This window comes from Equus przewalskii, chromosome 2, assembly GCF_037783145.1.
Source record: "Equus przewalskii isolate Varuska chromosome 2, EquPr2, whole genome shotgun sequence".
Classification (NCBI taxonomy): domain Eukaryota; kingdom Metazoa; phylum Chordata; class Mammalia; order Perissodactyla; family Equidae; genus Equus; species Equus przewalskii.
The window spans coordinates 15,943,188-15,962,402 of record NC_091832.1 but is presented as its reverse complement, the minus strand read 5'-3'; the positions used below and the strand labels follow the sequence as shown (position 1 = coordinate 15,962,402).

The 19,215-nt window shown below is 36.8% G+C and overlaps 1 protein-coding gene across 19 annotated transcripts in view; it reads right to left on the bottom strand.

Annotated features, from left to right (window-relative positions):
* FOXJ3 (forkhead box J3) overlaps nucleotides 1-19,215 on the bottom strand; it is a 133,944-nt gene that overhangs the window by 15,206 nt on the left and 99,523 nt on the right. For all 19 annotated transcript variants that reach the window (XM_070610006.1, XM_070610005.1, XM_070609995.1 and 16 more), the window contains 5 exons: nucleotides 13,260-13,388; nucleotides 9,689-9,863; nucleotides 6,289-6,708; nucleotides 2,843-2,944; nucleotides 2,266-2,457 (listed from right to left, as the gene is read on the bottom strand). In XM_070610006.1, coding sequence (XP_070466107.1) covers nucleotides 2,266-2,457; nucleotides 2,843-2,944; nucleotides 6,289-6,708; nucleotides 9,689-9,863; nucleotides 13,260-13,388 — 1,018 coding nt within the window. The remainder of the gene's footprint in view (nucleotides 1-2,265; nucleotides 2,458-2,842; nucleotides 2,945-6,288; nucleotides 6,709-9,688; nucleotides 9,864-13,259; nucleotides 13,389-19,215) is intronic.

The window sequence follows — 19,215 nt, the reverse complement described above, 5'->3', positions numbered from 1 at the left end:
AACAACTAAAACTCAGCAACATCAAAAACTCTGATTAAAAAATGGGTAAAGGACATGAAGAGACATTTCTCTAAAGAAGATATAAAAATGGCCAATAAAGATAAGATGCTCAACATTACTAACCACCAGGGAATGAAAATCAAAACTACAATGGGATACGACCTCACATCCCCTAGGAAAGCTACTATAAAAAACAACACACAAAAAACCAAAACCAGAAAATAACAAATGTTAGCAAGGATGTAGAGAAACTGGAATGCTTGTGCACTGAGTGTACGAATGTAAATGGTACAGGCTCTGTGAAAAACAGTACGGCGGTCGCTCATGTAATCCAGCAACTCCACTTCTGGGTATATACCAGAAAGAACTGAAAGCAGGGTCTTGAAAAGATATTTTGTACACTTCATGTTCATAGCAACATTATGCACAATAGCTAAAACATGGAAGCACCAAAGAATTCACAGATGGATAAATGGATAAGCTAAATGTGGTATACACATACCATGGAGCATTACTGAGCCTTAAAAAAGAAGGAAATTTTAACATGCTACAACATGGATGAACCTTGAAGACACTATGCTAAGTGAAATAAGCCAGTCACAAAAAGACAAATACCGTATGATTCCACTTATATGAAGTACTTAGAGTAGTCAAAAATCAGAGACAGAAAGTAGAATGGTGGCTGCCAGGGGCTAAAGGGGGGATACGAGGATATTGTTTAATGAGTATAGAGTATCTACTTTACAAGATGAAAAGAACTATGGATATCGATGGTGGTGATGGCTGCAAAACATTATGAAATGTATTTAATACCACTGAACTGTAAACACTTCAGGATGACTGGGATTTTATGTTATGTGTATTTTACCATAGTAAAAAGAAAAAATTTTTTAAAGAGTATGTATCAGGAAGACACCAAAACAGAAGTGACAAAAGGACAGAGAGAGAGAAAGGAGCTAGAGTTATCAAAAAATAAAGTTTAGGGGGCTGGCCCCTTGGCCGAGTGGTTAAGTTCGTGCGCTCGGCTGCACGCGGCCCAGTGTTTCGTTGGTTAGAATCCTGGGTGCGGACATGGCACTGCTGATCAAACCACGCTGAGGCAGCATCCCACAAGCCACAACTAGAAGGACCCACAACGAAGAATATACAACTATGTACCGGGGGGCTTTGGGGAGAAAAAGGAAGAAAAAAATAAAATCTTAAAAAAAATAAAATAAAATAAAGTTTAGTGTCTGGTACATAGAGGGCACTCAATAAATCTGGCTAATACTAAGTACCTCCTATACGCTAGGCACTGAATGAGGCCCTTGTATGGACCTAATTTATGGAATGAACAAGTTGCCAAAATCAAACAGCCACTGAGAGCTTCAAGTTAGGTAAGCTACCCAAATGAAAGAAGCAAAGATTATGAAAGATTTCTATTGTATCAAAAGACAGAAATAAAGATTCCACGAAAATAAAGATTGCAGCCTGACTGGGGATCTTGAGAACACAGGAAGCCCAAATATGTGAAATAAGCTAGGATAATGGTTGAAGGAAGCCACTTAGGATAGAAAACAGTTTCTTAGCATCAAAGATAAAAAACCAAGATAACTTACAGAAAAGAAATCACTTGGAGATAAAAGATGGCAAGAAATTAAAATGAGGAAAGAACTTGAATATTAGACACCTATACAATGGAAACTTGAGAGAAGAAAACTGTAGGCACTCCAATTAGAGCAAAAGAAATGGCTACAAGGGTAAAGAGGAAAGAAAGTGAGATGAAAAATATTTTGAGTACAGAGTAAAACATCAATGATACTCTTCACCTTTGTCTACTCTTTAAGTAAACTTTGAACGTTAGTTTTGTTTAACATTCTTAGAAGATACATAAAATAAGAAATGCTGATTTTCTTTGCAAGTCTATACAAATTTAAATTGATATAACTTCATAACTATGTTCCTATAAATATGTAAGTATCTTTAAGACATTTAATTCTTGTTTGATAACTTAAAAGGTAGAAGATCACAAAAGAAAGTCAACTATAAACAATAAAATCATATAAATCATGACAGAAAAACATATGGTTTCTTTATCTCAGTTTTTCTAAGATATATCTTAAATACATAAATTATTTGATTTCATTCATTTCTTAGAAATAAAAAGATGTAAATAGGTCACTGCTTCCATTAACAACATACCAAGTTGCCTCGGATGGTTACTAAATTACTGAATTTCATATGAATGAGAAGAAGAGAAAATCAAGTAGATAATTAAATTCATACCTGTTCCAATGTGTTGGGAAGGTTTTGTTGGATGCATGGCACCATGACAGACATTCTGCTGAACATTACTCTGTGAGTGGATAAGGCCAGTTTGTGTAAAGAACTGATTAAGAGAAGAACAGAGATCAGCAAATTGAACCTGATCTAAAGACCAGTTCTTGAGATCTGCCTGTCTCATACTCTCCATCAAACCTATGAGGAAAGCATTAAAAATATAGTTAGGATAGTTCTGCAAACATTGCAAGGAAAACAAAAAGACATTTATTTTTTAGCCCTCAAAATTTCCACTGGTAGTGATTTGCAATAAAGAATGACATTTTAAAATTATTCAAAGCCTGATTCTTTTAAAATGTGGCCAAATTTCTTTCCGAACTTTTGTCTGTGACCCTCTGCTACATCAAACTGGCCAAAAGCCTTAATTATGAATTTCGCAAAGTATTGTTTTTAAGCACACTACCAACTGTAAAACAAACACTATATAAAGAGATGTTTATTTCTACTAAAAAGAATCTTATAATCTATCCGAGAAAACAGGATAGGATCATGCATACTTGGTTATATGTCAACCAATACTCACCTTGGAACTGTGAAAGGTCTACATCTGACCAATTAACACTGCTGGCAATTCGACAGCTTTCTTTTAGCATATCAAGTGTCGCATACCAATCATTTGAAACACCTATAAAAATAATATTGACAATACTATAAATCTTGGATAGTGAAAGTTTAAAGTATATGGTAAGGGAAGACAAGGAGCTGGCCTCATTCCTGACCTTGGCAGATTTCTATCCAGTTTTACAAACAGATTCACACCCATTATATCACGTGTTGGGGCAATCTGCTCTGTGAGACAGGCAGGGAAGGGTATTATTTCTCTCCATTTTATAAATAAAAGAAACTGAACCCACACAGGTAGCACAACTTAGCAAAGTCACTATGATCATTCTAAGACTTGAACCTGGGACTTCTAAGCTCTAGTCTGGCAGCTTGCAAACTGCCAGATCACCTTATAATGTCAAACGTGATGACGGCTCTTCACATTTGTACAGTACAAATAAAACACCAGGCAAGACAGGTCATGTAAATCAGTATTTTCTTCCTATATAAAGTTCATTTTCCTGTCTTGTTATGACCTTAAGAGATATGTTCTTTATAACTTAGAGGCAGGTGCTCATTTAGAAGCAATGCACAGTGTAACTTAAAGCACTGAATCAAGGGAGGTAAATTAGATTGTATAGTAAGAGGAGATGTTTCTTACAAGGCAACCTTAGGAGAAATGCCTTAACACAGTCCTCCTGCCAAGGTAGTGAGGGAGAGGGCTGAGACTTCTGTAAGAAATGCTGATGAATCCATCCAGGGCATTACTAGTCAGGAATAGTATCCTCTGATGAGACATCATCAGGAGAGTTAAGACTCCACAGTCTGTATGTTAGCAAAGTGGTCATCACTCAAAGGCATGGGGCAAGAGCAGAATAAAGGAAGAAAATCCTCCATTCAGTGATTGCTGCCCAAATTACTCTGTTTTCAGGATCACCCCTGGATGGATGAAGGTAAGAAAAGGAGTTTTTGCTGCATCACAGATAACTCTGTATCAACTACTGGCTACTCGACTTTAAAAATTCTGCCAATTCTGGATTTTCTAAATAAACAATGAATGAGAGACAACATGACCCTGCCCTGAAGAAAACCATAATTTAAGGAAAACTTTGTTGGGGGGAAAATTAAATTAATACCCCAAGCGAGCCACAAACATTCAAGTCTTTCAGACATTCAGATCAGATCCTATAATAAATGCTGACTCAGCAACAAGAGAAAAGTCAAGCAATCGCTGTAGAGAGAGTGGCTGAACAAACTCTATCCACTCAGCAAATGTTGGCTGATTTTAGTCCTTTTAGAATAACTGGTGTCATAGGCTTTGCAGTCTGGCAGGCCAGATACAAATTCCAGTTCTACCACTTATTAGCAGTATGATCTTGTGAAAATTGCTTAACTTCTTTGAGTTACACTTTCCCTATTTATTAAATGTAGTAATTTATACTTGATTTGGGAGGATAGTATGAGATAATGCATCTCAACCGCCTAGCACACAATGGACACTCAAACAACTGTCAGTTCCCTCTATTCCTTCCCTGTTAAAGACAAGCTATTTATTCCCATCTTACAAATGAGAAATTTATAATTCAAAGAGATTAATTATTATCACAGTCACAATGATTATTCCTAACTCCCCAAGGTGGAAGTCTATTTTCCTTCTCTGGCAAGCTACTATTGATATAACAGGTCACTAAGGGCACATATGGATTGTTTTCAGCTGTAATAGTACTTTTTTCTCCTGTGGCAATCATTAGACTTAACAAAAAGAAAGGTAACACCAGAGAGTCACAGAATTCTACTGATACCCAATCTCTACAATCATTAGTCAATCCTCAAAATCATATTGAGAACAAGCTTAAATTTCTGAAGAACATAATGACGTTAAAAGGTAGGTAAATAGTGACTCACACTAAGAGTTACAAAAGGAGGCTATATTATATACCTTTTTCTCTAGGCATAGATCTAAAAATAATACCAAGATGTTTTAGGAGACATTCCATTCCAACACAGGAACTATGCCCAATTTTCAATTTTATTCTATAACCTACTTAGAATTAGTAACTGGGAAAACAAAACAAATTGTTAAAAGGAGCTTATTAAATTCCAAGTACTCGCTATGCATTTTTGTACCTTATCTTAATTCTCCAAAAAAAACTTACATTATTTTTTCTACTCTATAAACAAGGAAACCTTTTGAAAAAATTTAAGATTTATAACAAGTCAGAATATGAAACAGTATGTACTATCCAAAGCTCACTGCCTTGACAATAGTTTAACTGCCTGAAACAATGGTCAGCTTTTAACTGGTGAATAAGAACTAGCACTGTCTAGCATTTAGAAATCGTCCCTCCAGAGGCGGGCCCTGTGGTGTGGTGGTTAAGTTCAGCGCACTCCACTTCAGCAGCCCAGGTTCAGATTCTGGGCATGGACCTACATCACTTGTCAGCCATGCTGTGGCGGTGACCCACATGCAAAACAGAGGAAGACCGGCACAGATATTAGCTCAGGGCTAATCTTCAAGCAAAAATAATAATAATAATAATAATAAATTGTCCCTCCAGAAAGAAATCTCATCAGTAACATGGCTGGTAAGTGGACAGCCAAGCAAGCTGAGGGAAGCACCTGTACTTTGCACAACTCCAAGGGGTCCCATTCACCTTGTAGGCTATGTCTTTGGAGTTCTGCAATGCAAAGACTGCCTGATCTGTGAGCAATGTCAGTTAAGCATCTCACCAGAAACCATCCAGATCTATCTTAAGAGCAACAGATTTTTTAAAAAATCAAGATACGAAGAACTCTTTCTTCCTTTGCAATCTATCATTCTAAAATGAAGAACTTGGCAGGAATAAGTAAAGAAAGGAAGAGTGGGAACATTCACTGAATACTTAAATGCAAGGTACCAGATTAGGCATTTCATATTTGTATTCACAGTATGATTCTATTAACAGCACTGTATACCAGGGTACCTTAGTTCCATTTTTATAGATGAGAAAATAAGACTAAAAGAAGTTAAGTAATGTACCAAAGGTCATAAGAGTCATAAAGAGGATTCATATACAGTCTTTCTGACATAAATCTATACTCTTTCTTCTTTACCACACTGAATCACAATAAATTACAGACAGACTGCATTCCATTCTTCTTTCAAATACTCACAGAAACACTAGTTTTCCCAAAGGACAAAACAAGAGTTAAAACCAAAACCTGAAAGGGTTGCTGAGTTTGCCTATGTTACCACAATAAATGTAATCAAGAAAATCTCCAGGTCAATCTACGGACTGAATGAGTTACAACTGCAGGATGACAGCAAGGAAACACAAAGGTGAGATGAGAAGAGTTTTGGTAGTAAATATATTTAAGCCACAAATGACAAAGGACAGATTCTAATTCATAGTTAGTCAAACACAAGTCAGGAAACAAAAAACTTACCAGAATTACAGGATACCTGTTGTGGGGGTGGGGGTGCCTGATGTGCTAACGTCTGATGCTGATGGTTCGGATGGTGCTGTATGTGTTGATGTGGAGAGGGATGCTGGGGGTGAGGGGACTGGAGCTGACTGTGTTGCTGCGGGTGCGGTGCTGGGTGCTGGGGACGCTGCGGATGCTGTGGTAAACCATGCGGTCGATGGGGCGGATGTGGAGATGGCTGTGTGTGCATCTGGGGGTGGGACAGCGAGACTTGCGCAACTGACGAATTACTGCCCGTGGTATTGAGGCCACCGCCATGACTGTTGGACAGGCTGCTTTGGTTGCTGTGTGGGTGAGAGCTCACTGTACTGCTAGGAGAGTGCTGATAGGAACACGAAGTGTGGGACTGCTGGGAAGATTCAGAAGGGATGTTCATCAAACCTAAAAACAGAGAAAGCAAGATCATTTATGGTCAGATTTCAGTTATATTTTATGACAAACACTTGCAAAATTATTTACAGAGCAAAGGCAATTTGCTCTGTACAGAGCAACAGGAGCAATAGGAGGTAATTGTGGTTCAGTTTAACCAGTGTCGATGGAACATCCACCAAACACATGAGCTCAGGGGTTACTGAGAAGAGTAAAGAAACATCATTCCCTGCCCTCGAGCAGCTCAAGGTCTAGTGGAACAGTCACTTAAGAAGATTATGTCCAACAATGCAAGTACTAAGGCAAAAGTATAAGGAAGGGATACAGGAACTTTGCTTCCTGCCTGTTCAGCTAGGCAGGGGCTGGAGACATAGAGAAAGTCTTCCTTGAAAAGGCAGTATCTGAGTTGAGTCTTGAAAGATAAGTAAATGTTAAGGGAAAAGTGGGAAAGGCGTTGGGTCTCTCTAGGCCTGAAGACCAAGGTTTTGACAGAAGAGGGGGAGAGAAATAAAGCTCAGTTATTTCTGATCCCTTTCTTTGACTACACCAAAAATTTTAAGTCCAAGGTGGCTAGAACTCTGAAGACTAAACAAAACGGCTATCTCCACTGTTCTTTTTCATTAATCTTATGGAACATTCTTGTGACACATACAGTTGAGGGGTTAAGACTGTATATTTTATAGCACCAGAAATTAGGGAGGGATTAAAATCTCTGCACTGCCATTTACACACTTGGTAACTTCAGAAAACTATTAACCTCTCCAAGCCACAATTACCTCAACTAAAAATGGGTAAAATAATAGTACCTACTTCATAGAATTGTGAGGATTAAATGCCATGGTGCAAATACAGGCTGCAGGATGAGCTCAGTAAATGTTAGCTGCTATGATGAGTAGGCCAGAAATGTCTAATGTTAAAAATAATGTCTGTTTAGTTTGCAAGCAAACACTCATTTTAATAAATCTTATTGCAACATTTGGTTCTATATAACCAGGCTCTTTTCATATCCCAAAGGATGGCTCATACAATGTTTTGCTGAACCAAATGCAAAAAATTTTATTAAATAAATAATAAAATCCCACACCCTAGTGTCAGTCAATAAGTTAAACTTTTTAAACAAAAATATGGTTATTATCATACTTGTCATTAATAGTAAAACTGCATTAAAATACATTGTAAGATAATCTTAAAACCTAATAAGTTAAGGTTTTATAGGTAGCAGAGTTAATAAAAGTTCTTGCCTTAGCCCCGGAAAACTATCATTTACAGGGACTTTATAGGATTATTACAGTAAAATGAAAGAAAGCACTTTTTTTATTACCTATTTCCACTAAAGTCCTAGCAGTTTAACCCAGCATTGGAATCCAGATACAATCTATATGAACATTTTCAATCCCAAATTGTTTTTAAATTAAAACAAAACATCTGTCAGAAGCCCAATAGGTAAAACTGATAAATGTAAAGCCGCTTTTGTTGAAGCCAGGGAAGGAAAGCTGCCAGGTCTCCCTCTTCATCCCCCCACTTCTCCTCCCTGAGACCTTCGCAAAAGCCAAACACTCCAAAGAGAGTAATGTGAAAGCCATCGAACTAGTCTAATCTTCACTGTACAAATGGGGTCGCTGAGGTCTAGAGAGCTGAAGTTAACTCAGTTGACTTTAATGATAGAACCTAGACTAAAATCCAGAATTCCTACCAATGCTCTTTTTGCTATTAGTGTGATGACACAGCATTGTAGGCTTCAGAAATTGTCACCATTGTTATTTCAAAGACAGCATTTTTCTATTATGATCACCAACATTGGATCTGCTTAGCAAAGTCTTTTATTCTTTTTGTACTTTCATAGATAGAAAGTTTAAGATAAACTTTGAGAAAATACACAAAATCTTACTTTAAACCAGAAAAACCAACTTCCTGTACAAGCTATTGATTCATCAATATGTGTAACACTTGCATATACATTAACTTTCATAATATCTGACAGTACAGTCATGTGCCACATAATGGTATTTTGGTCAATGACAGATTGCATATATGATAGTGGTCCCGTAAGATTAGTACCATAGAGCCTAGGTTTGTAGTAGGCTATACCATCTAGGGTGGTGTAAGTACAATTCTATGATGGTCCCACAATGACAAAATCACTTAACAATGCATTTCTCAGAATGTATCCTTGTTGTTAAGTGACACATAATTGTATTAAAATGTAAACTGTATAAGGACATGGATTTTTGTCTATTATGTTCACTGCTATGAACAGATAAACTCTCTCAGTTTGGGTATAAATAATTAATCTGCCAAACAAAGCAACTAGGAAATGCTTCAGTAGTACAGTTCCCAAGAATTTCTAACTAGTGTTCTATGGAGGGAAGACAATGCGACATCTAGATTCTATCACATGACTCTAACTAAAATTAAACCAGCAGCTAATGGGAGGTAAATCTAATACTGCATCTCAACCAAAATCACTTTTAGAGTTACAATCTAATTGAAGTATGTTGTATAAAACAATGACCCAGAGCTTACCACCAACCAATGTGTTCACTTGTAAGTGCCATACATGAAACTGCAAATTTGGTGCTACCATATTCCAATAGCTATCTCTTTGCTAATATCAGTCAGAACAGAAAGGCAAGACACATTTATTCTTGTGGTGCAGCATTTACCAATCAAATACTTCACATGCCAGACATCATTAATTAACCCTGGCAGTATTTCACACATGGCATAGATGCAGTGTCAGAATTCTTCAACAGTGTTTCAGGGTGCCACTAGCAATCAAGTGAAGTAGGCAGGCAAGAAGAAATTTACCTGCCATTCTTGTGCTATGATATAAATATACACAGAGAATAGTAAACGCACAAAGAGCATTCATTCAATCCCGATCATGATGAATGTTCTAAGATTAAGGAAATATAAGCTGCAATATGAAAATAATTGTTAAAAATTTTCAATAAAAACTTACTTTATAAAAAAAGTATTAAAAAAAACTCACCTTGTTGACTAAGTGACTGCTCAAAAACTGACTTATAAAGGCTCCGAAATGAGGCACTGAGATCTTCAAAATTATATTCTGAGAAAAGTAGTTGTTTGTCTCGTTCTGGAAGGTTGTACTGTGGCTGCTGTTGAGGAGTTAATGACTGAGAGACTGGTTCTGGATGGTTTGTCACCTAACATTAAAAGAAAAATACTACTAAATTAGTAGCTCTATATCAGAATTGATTTGTTACATAAAATATAAGACTGAAAATATTAGAATAGTTTCTAGAATCCAAAGGAAATAACTTCCCTGTCTTTGGCTTTCCCATCCTCTGTTGAGTTGGGTACACATAAAAGACACAAAAATAAAGGACAGACACAAAATCGCTAATTTGGATCTTGAAGAACCATAGAAATCTAATCCAAGCTCTACATTTCACAGAGGAGGGGAAAGAGTTCAAAGAAGTTAAATGATCTTCCCAAGATTATACAACTAAGTGATAAGCTAGGCCTGCAACCCTTCCAGTTTGTGTAGAATCTTCATCTTGATTTCTACAGAAGTAATTTCATCTCAAACTCCACTATATTATGAAACTATTCAACATTTCTCATTCACTTATTTAATTAATTTTTAAGTATTTAAACCCAAATACTCTGAGTACTATGAGTCAGCTTGCGTGGCACTGCCCAAAGCAGCAAGGAATTTCAATACACTTAACTCTTCACTTTGAGGGGATTTTTTTTAAAATGAAACTAACTGGAAATGAGAAATGATGGGTAAAAGACAAAGGAGATTCTGAGAAAAACATATAGATCAGGGCCTTGAGCTATGCAGGTGAAAAAAAAAAGCACGATAAACACCTAAAAAGTAAGAATTATCTTTGAAGACAGCACCACTAGAAATAAAACTAATAAAAAATGTCTGCTGTATCTCTTAAAGATTGTATCAAGGGGTGGTACACTATCATTCAGTGTTTTGAAAAATTAAGATACAAACACACTGTAAATTTATGCAGTCATTCAAAATGATGCTCACAAGGAGTCTAGTCTGCAATAACATGAAAAATGTGATTTGTGTAGGGTAATGGCTCCACCACTGGCACTCTGGTGACCTCACATGTCTCCACACAGGCCATCTAGGCAAGGCTCAATGGCAGGATGATCTAACCCTTGGTGGAACACTCCATGCTTATCTTGGAACATGGCATCGTGAGTGGTCTTATGAGCAGCAAGTTCTCATCCTCCTTCCTGTCTTGTGGGAGGCAGCCATAGAGCAGTTTCTCATCCACCACTCTATCCTGCAGGAAGCTGCCAAGAGACAGTTTGTCATCTGCCTCTGTTTCCAGTGAAGCAGGGGACTTTCTAACTTACTCTCTTAGGGTAGAGCTGCAAGTTACACAACTGCTTAACTGCAATATGAATTTGTTCCCCCGCTACAGTGGCCTAACACTTGTGAGGTCTATCATCTGGCTCCTCTGGTTTGGTGTCATCCTGTGGGATGTGGGGAACTGACACCATACTTAAACTGTCTGCATGAGTAATAAACTGTGTCAATGCATTTGGGCTCACTGTGTCCTCATAGGCTCAACCTGTGGATATGTGACAAGCCCAACCAGCAGCTGATGCCATACTGTTACTTAAGGTGTGCTTGACAACTGCTTGATATCTGGTTGTTAAATGAAAAAAAGCAGTCTACAACGTCTAGCTTTTAATAGTGGAGTTTAACCCTCTTACGTGTACTAGCAAAACAGACATGTTTGTTCTTACTTCTGTCACCTAGTTCTATAAATGCTTTAATTTTTCCTCTTATTTTATTTTCTGATACTGGACCCTGTGTTCTTTGATTTCATTTGGTTTCAAGATTTTTTTTTTTTTTTAAAGATTGGCACCTGAGCTAACAACTGTTGCCAATCTTTTTTTTTCCCTTCTTCTTCTCCTCCTCCCCAAAGCTCCCCCAGTACATAGTTGTATATTCTAGTTGTGAATGCCTCTGGTTGTGGCATGTGGGACGCCACCTCAGCATGGCCTGATGAGTGATACCACGTCCATGCCCAGGATCCAAACCAACAAAACCCGGGACACCGAAGTGGAGTGCATGAACTTAACCACTCAGCCACGGGGCCAGCCCCTCAAGATTTTCTACATTCAAATTACTTTAAAAGCCACTTAAAATCATTAAATCTTTGTTTAGTTTGCTTCAATTCTCCAACTAGTCCTTTTATATCATAACTGAGTGCTTTAATTTAATTCACTTCTTGATCAGCTAAGTAACTTTTTCAGGAAGGGCACGTGAAAACAAGAGTAGGATGCTTTCTAAGCTCTGTATATCAAAGAATCTCTTGACTTCACATGAGTAAAAATTTGGTTGAGTATAATATTTAAACTCTGCATAAAGTGTTCCATTAAGTTCTGGCATTTAGTATTATGGAAGAGAAGTATGATTTGTGTTTCTTTGAATGCATCTTATTTCTTCTGCCAGAGTATTTATATGGATGATTACTTCTAAAACTTTAAAATTTGTCATGGTGTGTCTAAATAGATTTTTTTCCCCATTAACTTTTCCTAGAACTCAGTACCACTTTTAATTTCTATTTCTTCTGAAAATTGCTTCTGGACCAACTATTCTAGTTTCTTCTTCAAGGACACCTATAATTCTCAATTTTCCATATCAACAGTCTTCTTTCACATAATTGTTATTTCTTTTATCTGTTTCTACTGCATTCTGGGAGAATATTTTATTTTTTCCCCCTAGAGCACTAATAACAGTTTTGCAGAGTCACCTTTCTTTTTTCCTACGTTCAATGTGAATTTTAATTTTGTCTCTGAGTTTTTGTTTCCCTTGTGTTATTTTATTTCAGGTTTCCCCTCTTTATGTTTTTGTCCTGTGTAAGTGTTTACCTACTTACTCATCCTGCAACAGGGAACGATCTGGTGAGATCAAATTTATACCAATGAACAGTGCTGTGTATGGAGTTTTTGGTAAAAGAGCTTAGAGGATGTGTGTATCACCTTGTTTTCCAGCTGTAGATCTGAGAAGGGGATTCTACAAATCTCAAAGGTTAGGATGACCTGGTACCCAATTGTTAACCAGTCTTGTGTTTTCAATTTTGGCCTGGAAAACAAAGCTATGCTATACAGGGAACTGTGTGTAAGTATTCTTGCTGCTGTGCTGATTTTGTTACCTATTGTAAGAACGTGACCCTTGGGTTATCTGATACTTCTTTTCAAATCATCTGGCAGCTGTCCTCCCCAGTAGACAGAACAGAGCCCAAGAGAAATATCAAATATAGCTTTGCTAGACTAAAGCACAAATATTTTCCCTAGTCCAATTGCTTTTCACTTGGGACAGATGGAGTACAGCAAAATATACAACGTAGTACAACCATATATTTGTATCTAACTTAGTAAAATATAAGTACTCAATTAAAACACTATCAAGGGAGAAATCTGCTGTACTTATCTAAGCTAATGAATTGCCTAGTGAGAAACACACATCTTCACTTTTTATTTGCATTTCAATTACATTTGGTTTAGTTTTAAGCACTAAATAAGTACTCAACAAAGACGTTAACTTCACCAAGACTTACTGGTGTATAACTATGCACACTTCCAACACTGTTCAAATTAACAGATGCCAAACTCTGGTCTGAGAGACTGTTGTTAAGGCTACTGCGTGGGCTATCACTACCATCCTGATCAGTGTTGTACAATGTTACCTAGAATAAAAAGAAAAGCAACATTTGAATAAGTAGTTCCCATTATAAAGAGTACTTTTTAAACAACTACAGAAAGTACAACTAAGTTGGTATATGGCAGTAAGACAAAATGTTAGTGGTCTTTCCTTTGGTGCTTACCTACTCCAATGCCATGCCCTTCATCACTAACTCCATGTTCACCATAAAATAATGTACTCTCAAACTAAAGGACATATCCTATCCAGAGGTACACATTTTCAATTTACTGTCAGGTGTAATTAATTCATCAACATTTAATAAGAGGGGATTACAGTAATTTTTACTGTTAAATATTTCTACAATGCACAAATTCACTAAAACTCATTAAAACTCAAGCTTTCAACAAAATCGATGCTCTCTTCTACCAAAATCTTAGGCCTCAAAATAAGAACACAAAAAATAGAAAGTTAAAAAAGAAATCATAGGCATCACATTGTTTATAATATTGAAAACTGGAAACTCAGTTGTCTGACACATTTGCAAAATCATAGATATGTGATCTAATTTTAAAATATAACAACAATATGTTGTTACATGCATTAGATGCGAAGGACAATACATACCAAACTGTTAACAACGGCTAACTGGCAGGGGGCAGGGGCCTAGGTACTCCTGAAGACTTTTGTCACTGACGGTGTACATTTTTACAATGCTCAAATTTCTTTATAAAAAGCATTATAATTTTCAATTAAAAACAGCAAAAAAAGATATTTTTAAAATAGAAAACTAGCTTAACTATCTCTCAAGGTCCTATTCAGATGTTACTACCAACTTTCTTTTCTATGCTCCTACTTCCTTAGGAACAATTAATACATTTGGCTTTATGGTCTAATTTTTACCAAATTTCTATTCATTACTAGACTGTTGGCTCCTTGAGTCCCCAATAAGTAATCATAACATAATGCTTTCTAATCAGTATACAATTAATAAATATTTACTGAATTTAATAACCAACTGAGCTATCAACAATCCTTCTGTTTGTGCTGAAAATGGAATCATGCTCAATGCTCAAAAACATTTGCCAAAAAGGCTAAACAGTAGAAAACTAGACATAAAAGCCACTATTCTTAACGCAAAACCAAACTGTCCCACATTCATATCAGCTAGAAAAAATTATGTGTCTAGGAACTAATAAGGGAAAAGAGAGTAAGAAAAAATGTGATGGAATAAAGAAAACCCTGGCAAAGATTTTTCTGGTAAATATTTCCAGTGTAAATTTCATTTAAAAAACCACCACCACCTCAGGGCTCCTAGGAATAAACAAAAGCTATAAAACAATAGAATATCAACAAATTACAAGCATTCTATGGTCATTTTCTTGGACGCTCCTTCTCTCCTGTCCATGCTCAGTTACCTATCACTCAAACCAGAAATACTCTCCATCATCTTGGACGAACCGTCATAGCTTATTTTATTTAGAAGAAAGATAAACATTTTTATTAAAATGAACATATATAGAAAGTAAAGTGCAGAGATTACTAGTTTATTTACTACAAAATGGGTATACTCATGTAATCACCACCCAGATCAAAGTATAGACAAGCAGTTTTTAAACTTTGATCTTATAACCTTTCTATAGTCTTAAGAGTTGAGGAGTCAAGGAGCTTTTGTTTCTGTTGATACACCTATCAATAAACGGCGTATAAAAAATTAAACCAAAATTTTTTTAATTTATTAATTTAAAAATAAAAACTACAAACCCAACTATAAGTTAACATAAAAAATATTTTCTCCCAATAAATAGAAGAATGCCATTATTTTACACTTTTGTAAATCTCCATGCCTGGCTTAATAGGAAACAGCTAGATTCTCACATCTGCTTCTGCATTCCATCTGTTACAATAAGTTGTTAGGTGGAAGTATAGAAATAAAACCCAGCATCACACATATATATATTTGGAAAGGGGAAGAATATTTTAATAGACTTTTCAGATAATTGTGGATAGTCTTTTTTGATACTACACCAAAACATGACATGTCACACTTTTTAAAGATTAGCTAAAATGTGGAATCTGAAACCATATCGATAATTTTTTTTGTACTCTGTTACATAAAATCCACTGTTCTACCTTGTACTTTGAATGGATCATTTATCCATGCATGATTTTGTAACATTACGCATTGGTCACGTGAAAAATACTGGTTCACTAAGTTACGCAGATCTTCCAAATACGGACAATTTCAGTATATGACATCAAAACATCACTTGTGAACCACACCAATAATCTCATTAGACAAGTCTTTAAAGACTATGAAGCTACCAGACTCCTCGTGGTGGATGTAAGTTTTCCAAACTTCTATTTTTTGCTTAAAAGCTCAAATTTTATTACTGACAAGAGATACTGTCAATTCTTTTCCTTGAAGTGACAGACTCACTTCGTTCATTTTCAAGAAAACATCTGCCAAATGCCCAAATCAGAACCACCAGTGTCAGCTGTCTTTCAAGCAAAAAAAAAAATGATCCATGAATACAGCAGCCAGTTCAACATCGGACTCAATCAATCACACAAATGCTCTTTCTTGAAGCAACTACTGTACTTCAGTATGTAGTGTAAGGTTTTATGCATACCTCCCATTTCATCACACAGAATATTAAAAAGATGTGTACTCAAAGGTCAACAGTTTAATAAAACTATTTCTCCTGCTTCACCAAGGATATTGGTGTTTTTTAAGTACTAGTTTTACTTAAGCGTGTGGCAGTGAAAAATACAACGACTACTAGAGTACTGCCTTGATTTATGCTAAGGCTTACATAATATTGCTTTTGCTGCACCAGTGAAAATGCATGAAGGAAAAGGCAAATAATGTTTTAATATTATCATAGAAAGAGTTTTGACCTCGTGGAATCCCTAAAAGGGTCTTGGTTACCCAGGCGTCCAAAGGCCACAGAACCGCTGATATAGAACATTACACCAGCACTCGAGAAGGCCCGCTCATGCACTCTCCCAATCCTCACTCACCAGCCAGTCATTATCCATTCCCATCTTTTCTGCACAGGATAATTTCCCTTCTAGCTAAAAAATTAATCACCTTTAATTTTTTTTTCCTTTTTGTTTTTCTTCCCCAAGCCCGCCAGTACATGTATATTCTTAAGTGTGGGTCCTCCTAATTGTGGCATGTGGGACGCTGCCTCAACGTGGCTCGATGAGTGGTGCCATGTCCGCGCCCAGGATTTGAACCGACGAAACACTGGGCTGCCTGCAGCGGAGCACGTAAACCTAACCACTCGGCCACGGGGACGGCCCCCTCACCTTTAATTTTTTAATAATGAAGCACTAGTAACATATTCTCTCAGGGTTCTGTTTCTGTGAAAACGTATTTAACCTCCATTTTCCACAGAAGTTTTAATTTTCGAATTCTGGATTGGCAGGTATTTCTTTTCAGCACTATAACAATTCCATTCTAGTGTGTGATTTTAACCATTTCTATTCAGAAGTTTGTGTCTGGCTTATTGTTGCTCCTTTGAAGTTGCCTGTTTTTTCCCTCTGATTTTAAGATTTTTCCGCTTTATCTTTGTTTTTTAGCAGTTTCTTTTCTTTTTTGGTGAGGAAGATTGGTCCTGAGCTAACATCTGCTACCAAGCTTCCTCTTTTTGCTCGAGGAAGATTGTCTCTAAGCTAACATCCATGCCAATCTTCCTCTACTTTGTATTAGCAGTTTCATTTTTACTTGCCTGGTAAGGTTTTCTTTCCATTAACCCTTCCTGGGGTTCTCAGAACTTCTTGAATCTGTACTGTGTTACCATCCATCAGTTTTAGAAAATTAAAATATTGCTTCTTCTCTATTCTTTTTTTCCTCTTCTCTGGAACTCTAATAACAAGTCTGTTAGATCTTTCCCCCATATCCTATTTATCTCTTAAATTTTCCTGAATTTTCCACTACTTTTTCCTTGTGTTTCAATCTGCATATTTTCTATTGACCTATCTTCCAGTTCACTAATTCTCTTCCCTAAAGAGTCTAATCTGCTGTTACACCCATCTATTGAATCTTAATTTCAGTTATTATATTTTTCAGTTCTACAGTTTCCTCTTGGTTCTCCCACACAGATTCCAATTCTCTAATAAATTTTCTATAATTCATCTATTTTCTTGAATATGCTAGTCAGACTTATTTTAAAATCAATATCTATATCACTTGTAGATATGTTCATACTGCCCTTTTCCCCCCCACCTCGGTATTTTTGTCCTATGTCCTAGAATGTCTAAAAATTTTGACTGAAGGTGAGACTTTACTTATAAAAACTTGCAAAAGCTTGGGATAATGCTATCTTCTTCCAGAAAGGATTTAGTTTTCTTTTGGCAAGTAGAAGAATACAACCATACCACCCTAATAAAAATCTGAGGCTGCTCTATTCTAGTTTGTTCTCACTCACAGAACATAACCCTTCTGAGGTATCAACTTGAAAGCCTGGCATGTATCATGGCTCCCTCATCCTTGAAGATCATGAACTACAATTTTTGCGCCCGCTTCTCTGTGAGACTGCTGAATTCTGGCTAGTAAAAAGTCTATTTGATTTGTCTGTGTCTGAGCACAAGCACACACAGGTTAGGAGTTAGCAAACACCTTAAGGGGATATTGTTTGCAAAAAGTTGAGCTCACTTCTGAGATTCCTCAGGAGCTTAGTCCTTAAGCTCCAGCTGTTTGGCATCCCCAAACTCCAGTTTTTATCTCCCTAGCTCAATGACGGCTCTAGGCTGCTATGTTCTGTTCAGCCTCTACACTGCACTGAGAATTGAGAAATGTCCAAAGAGAAAATCTGCAGGGTTTATCTCAATGTGTTTCCCTTTTTTTCTGGGATCTTCACCGCCGAAGTCCTGGCTGCCATTTTATTGGGGGGGGGGGGGTTAATCTGATATTAGCTATTTCATCGTATCTGGAAGCAGAAGTCTGCAGCTCCTTTGACCCCCCATATTATTTAGTCATGAAGTCCCAGCATTACTATTTCCTAATTGCTTCCTAATAGCCATAACTGCCTATGTTTAGGCCTCGGTACCTTCTGCTTGGACCACTGCAAAGAGCAGTTATTGGATACTTCTGATTCCAACCCATCTTCTTCACCAGAAACTCAAGTCTAATTGGGCACTATTAGGGATGATCTTTAAAAGTACAGTTTCTGGGCTTATCCAACAAGGACAAAGCAACTGATCTGGTAGTCCTGCAATGGAATCTGGGAGTTACCACCACCACCAAACACACATACACACCCCCCTCCCCTAAGTGATTCTGACGGAATCATTACATGGATTGATATCTGGGAAAAACCACTACTTTACACCTCAGCTTCCAGTTTCCTTTCTAAATTGGAAATCTGATTGGTCATTCTGATTATAATTTGTCTTCTACCTGTTTATTCATTACCTTTCTACAAATAAAAAAATCTTATGTATACTATATTAGCATTTGTGTTTGTGTTTATGTGTGTGCAAGACAAAGTGGAAGAGCGAGAGACAGAGAAAAAGCAAGCGCAAGTGAAAGCATGGGAGACAAAAGGAGAGGGTGAAAGCAAGACTGAAAGAGAGTATGAACATGAATGTGAGAAATGTATGGCTTCAAGGTGCTCGTGGTTCATTAAGGGAGGAAAGAGAAGCACTGAACTGAGTTACTACATGAACTTCCCAGAGCCGTTTTAGAGTTCTGAGAGATGAGACTAAGTACCTTATAAAGACAAGACAATTGTACCCCACTAAGTATTAATGAGTTGGCAAAAAGTTTTGACCCTTGCTTAAAAAAAAAAAATGCAGCAGAATTTTTTTTAATGTACCTACACTTGAATATAATGAAACAGGTTGACTACCATTCCAATGAACTC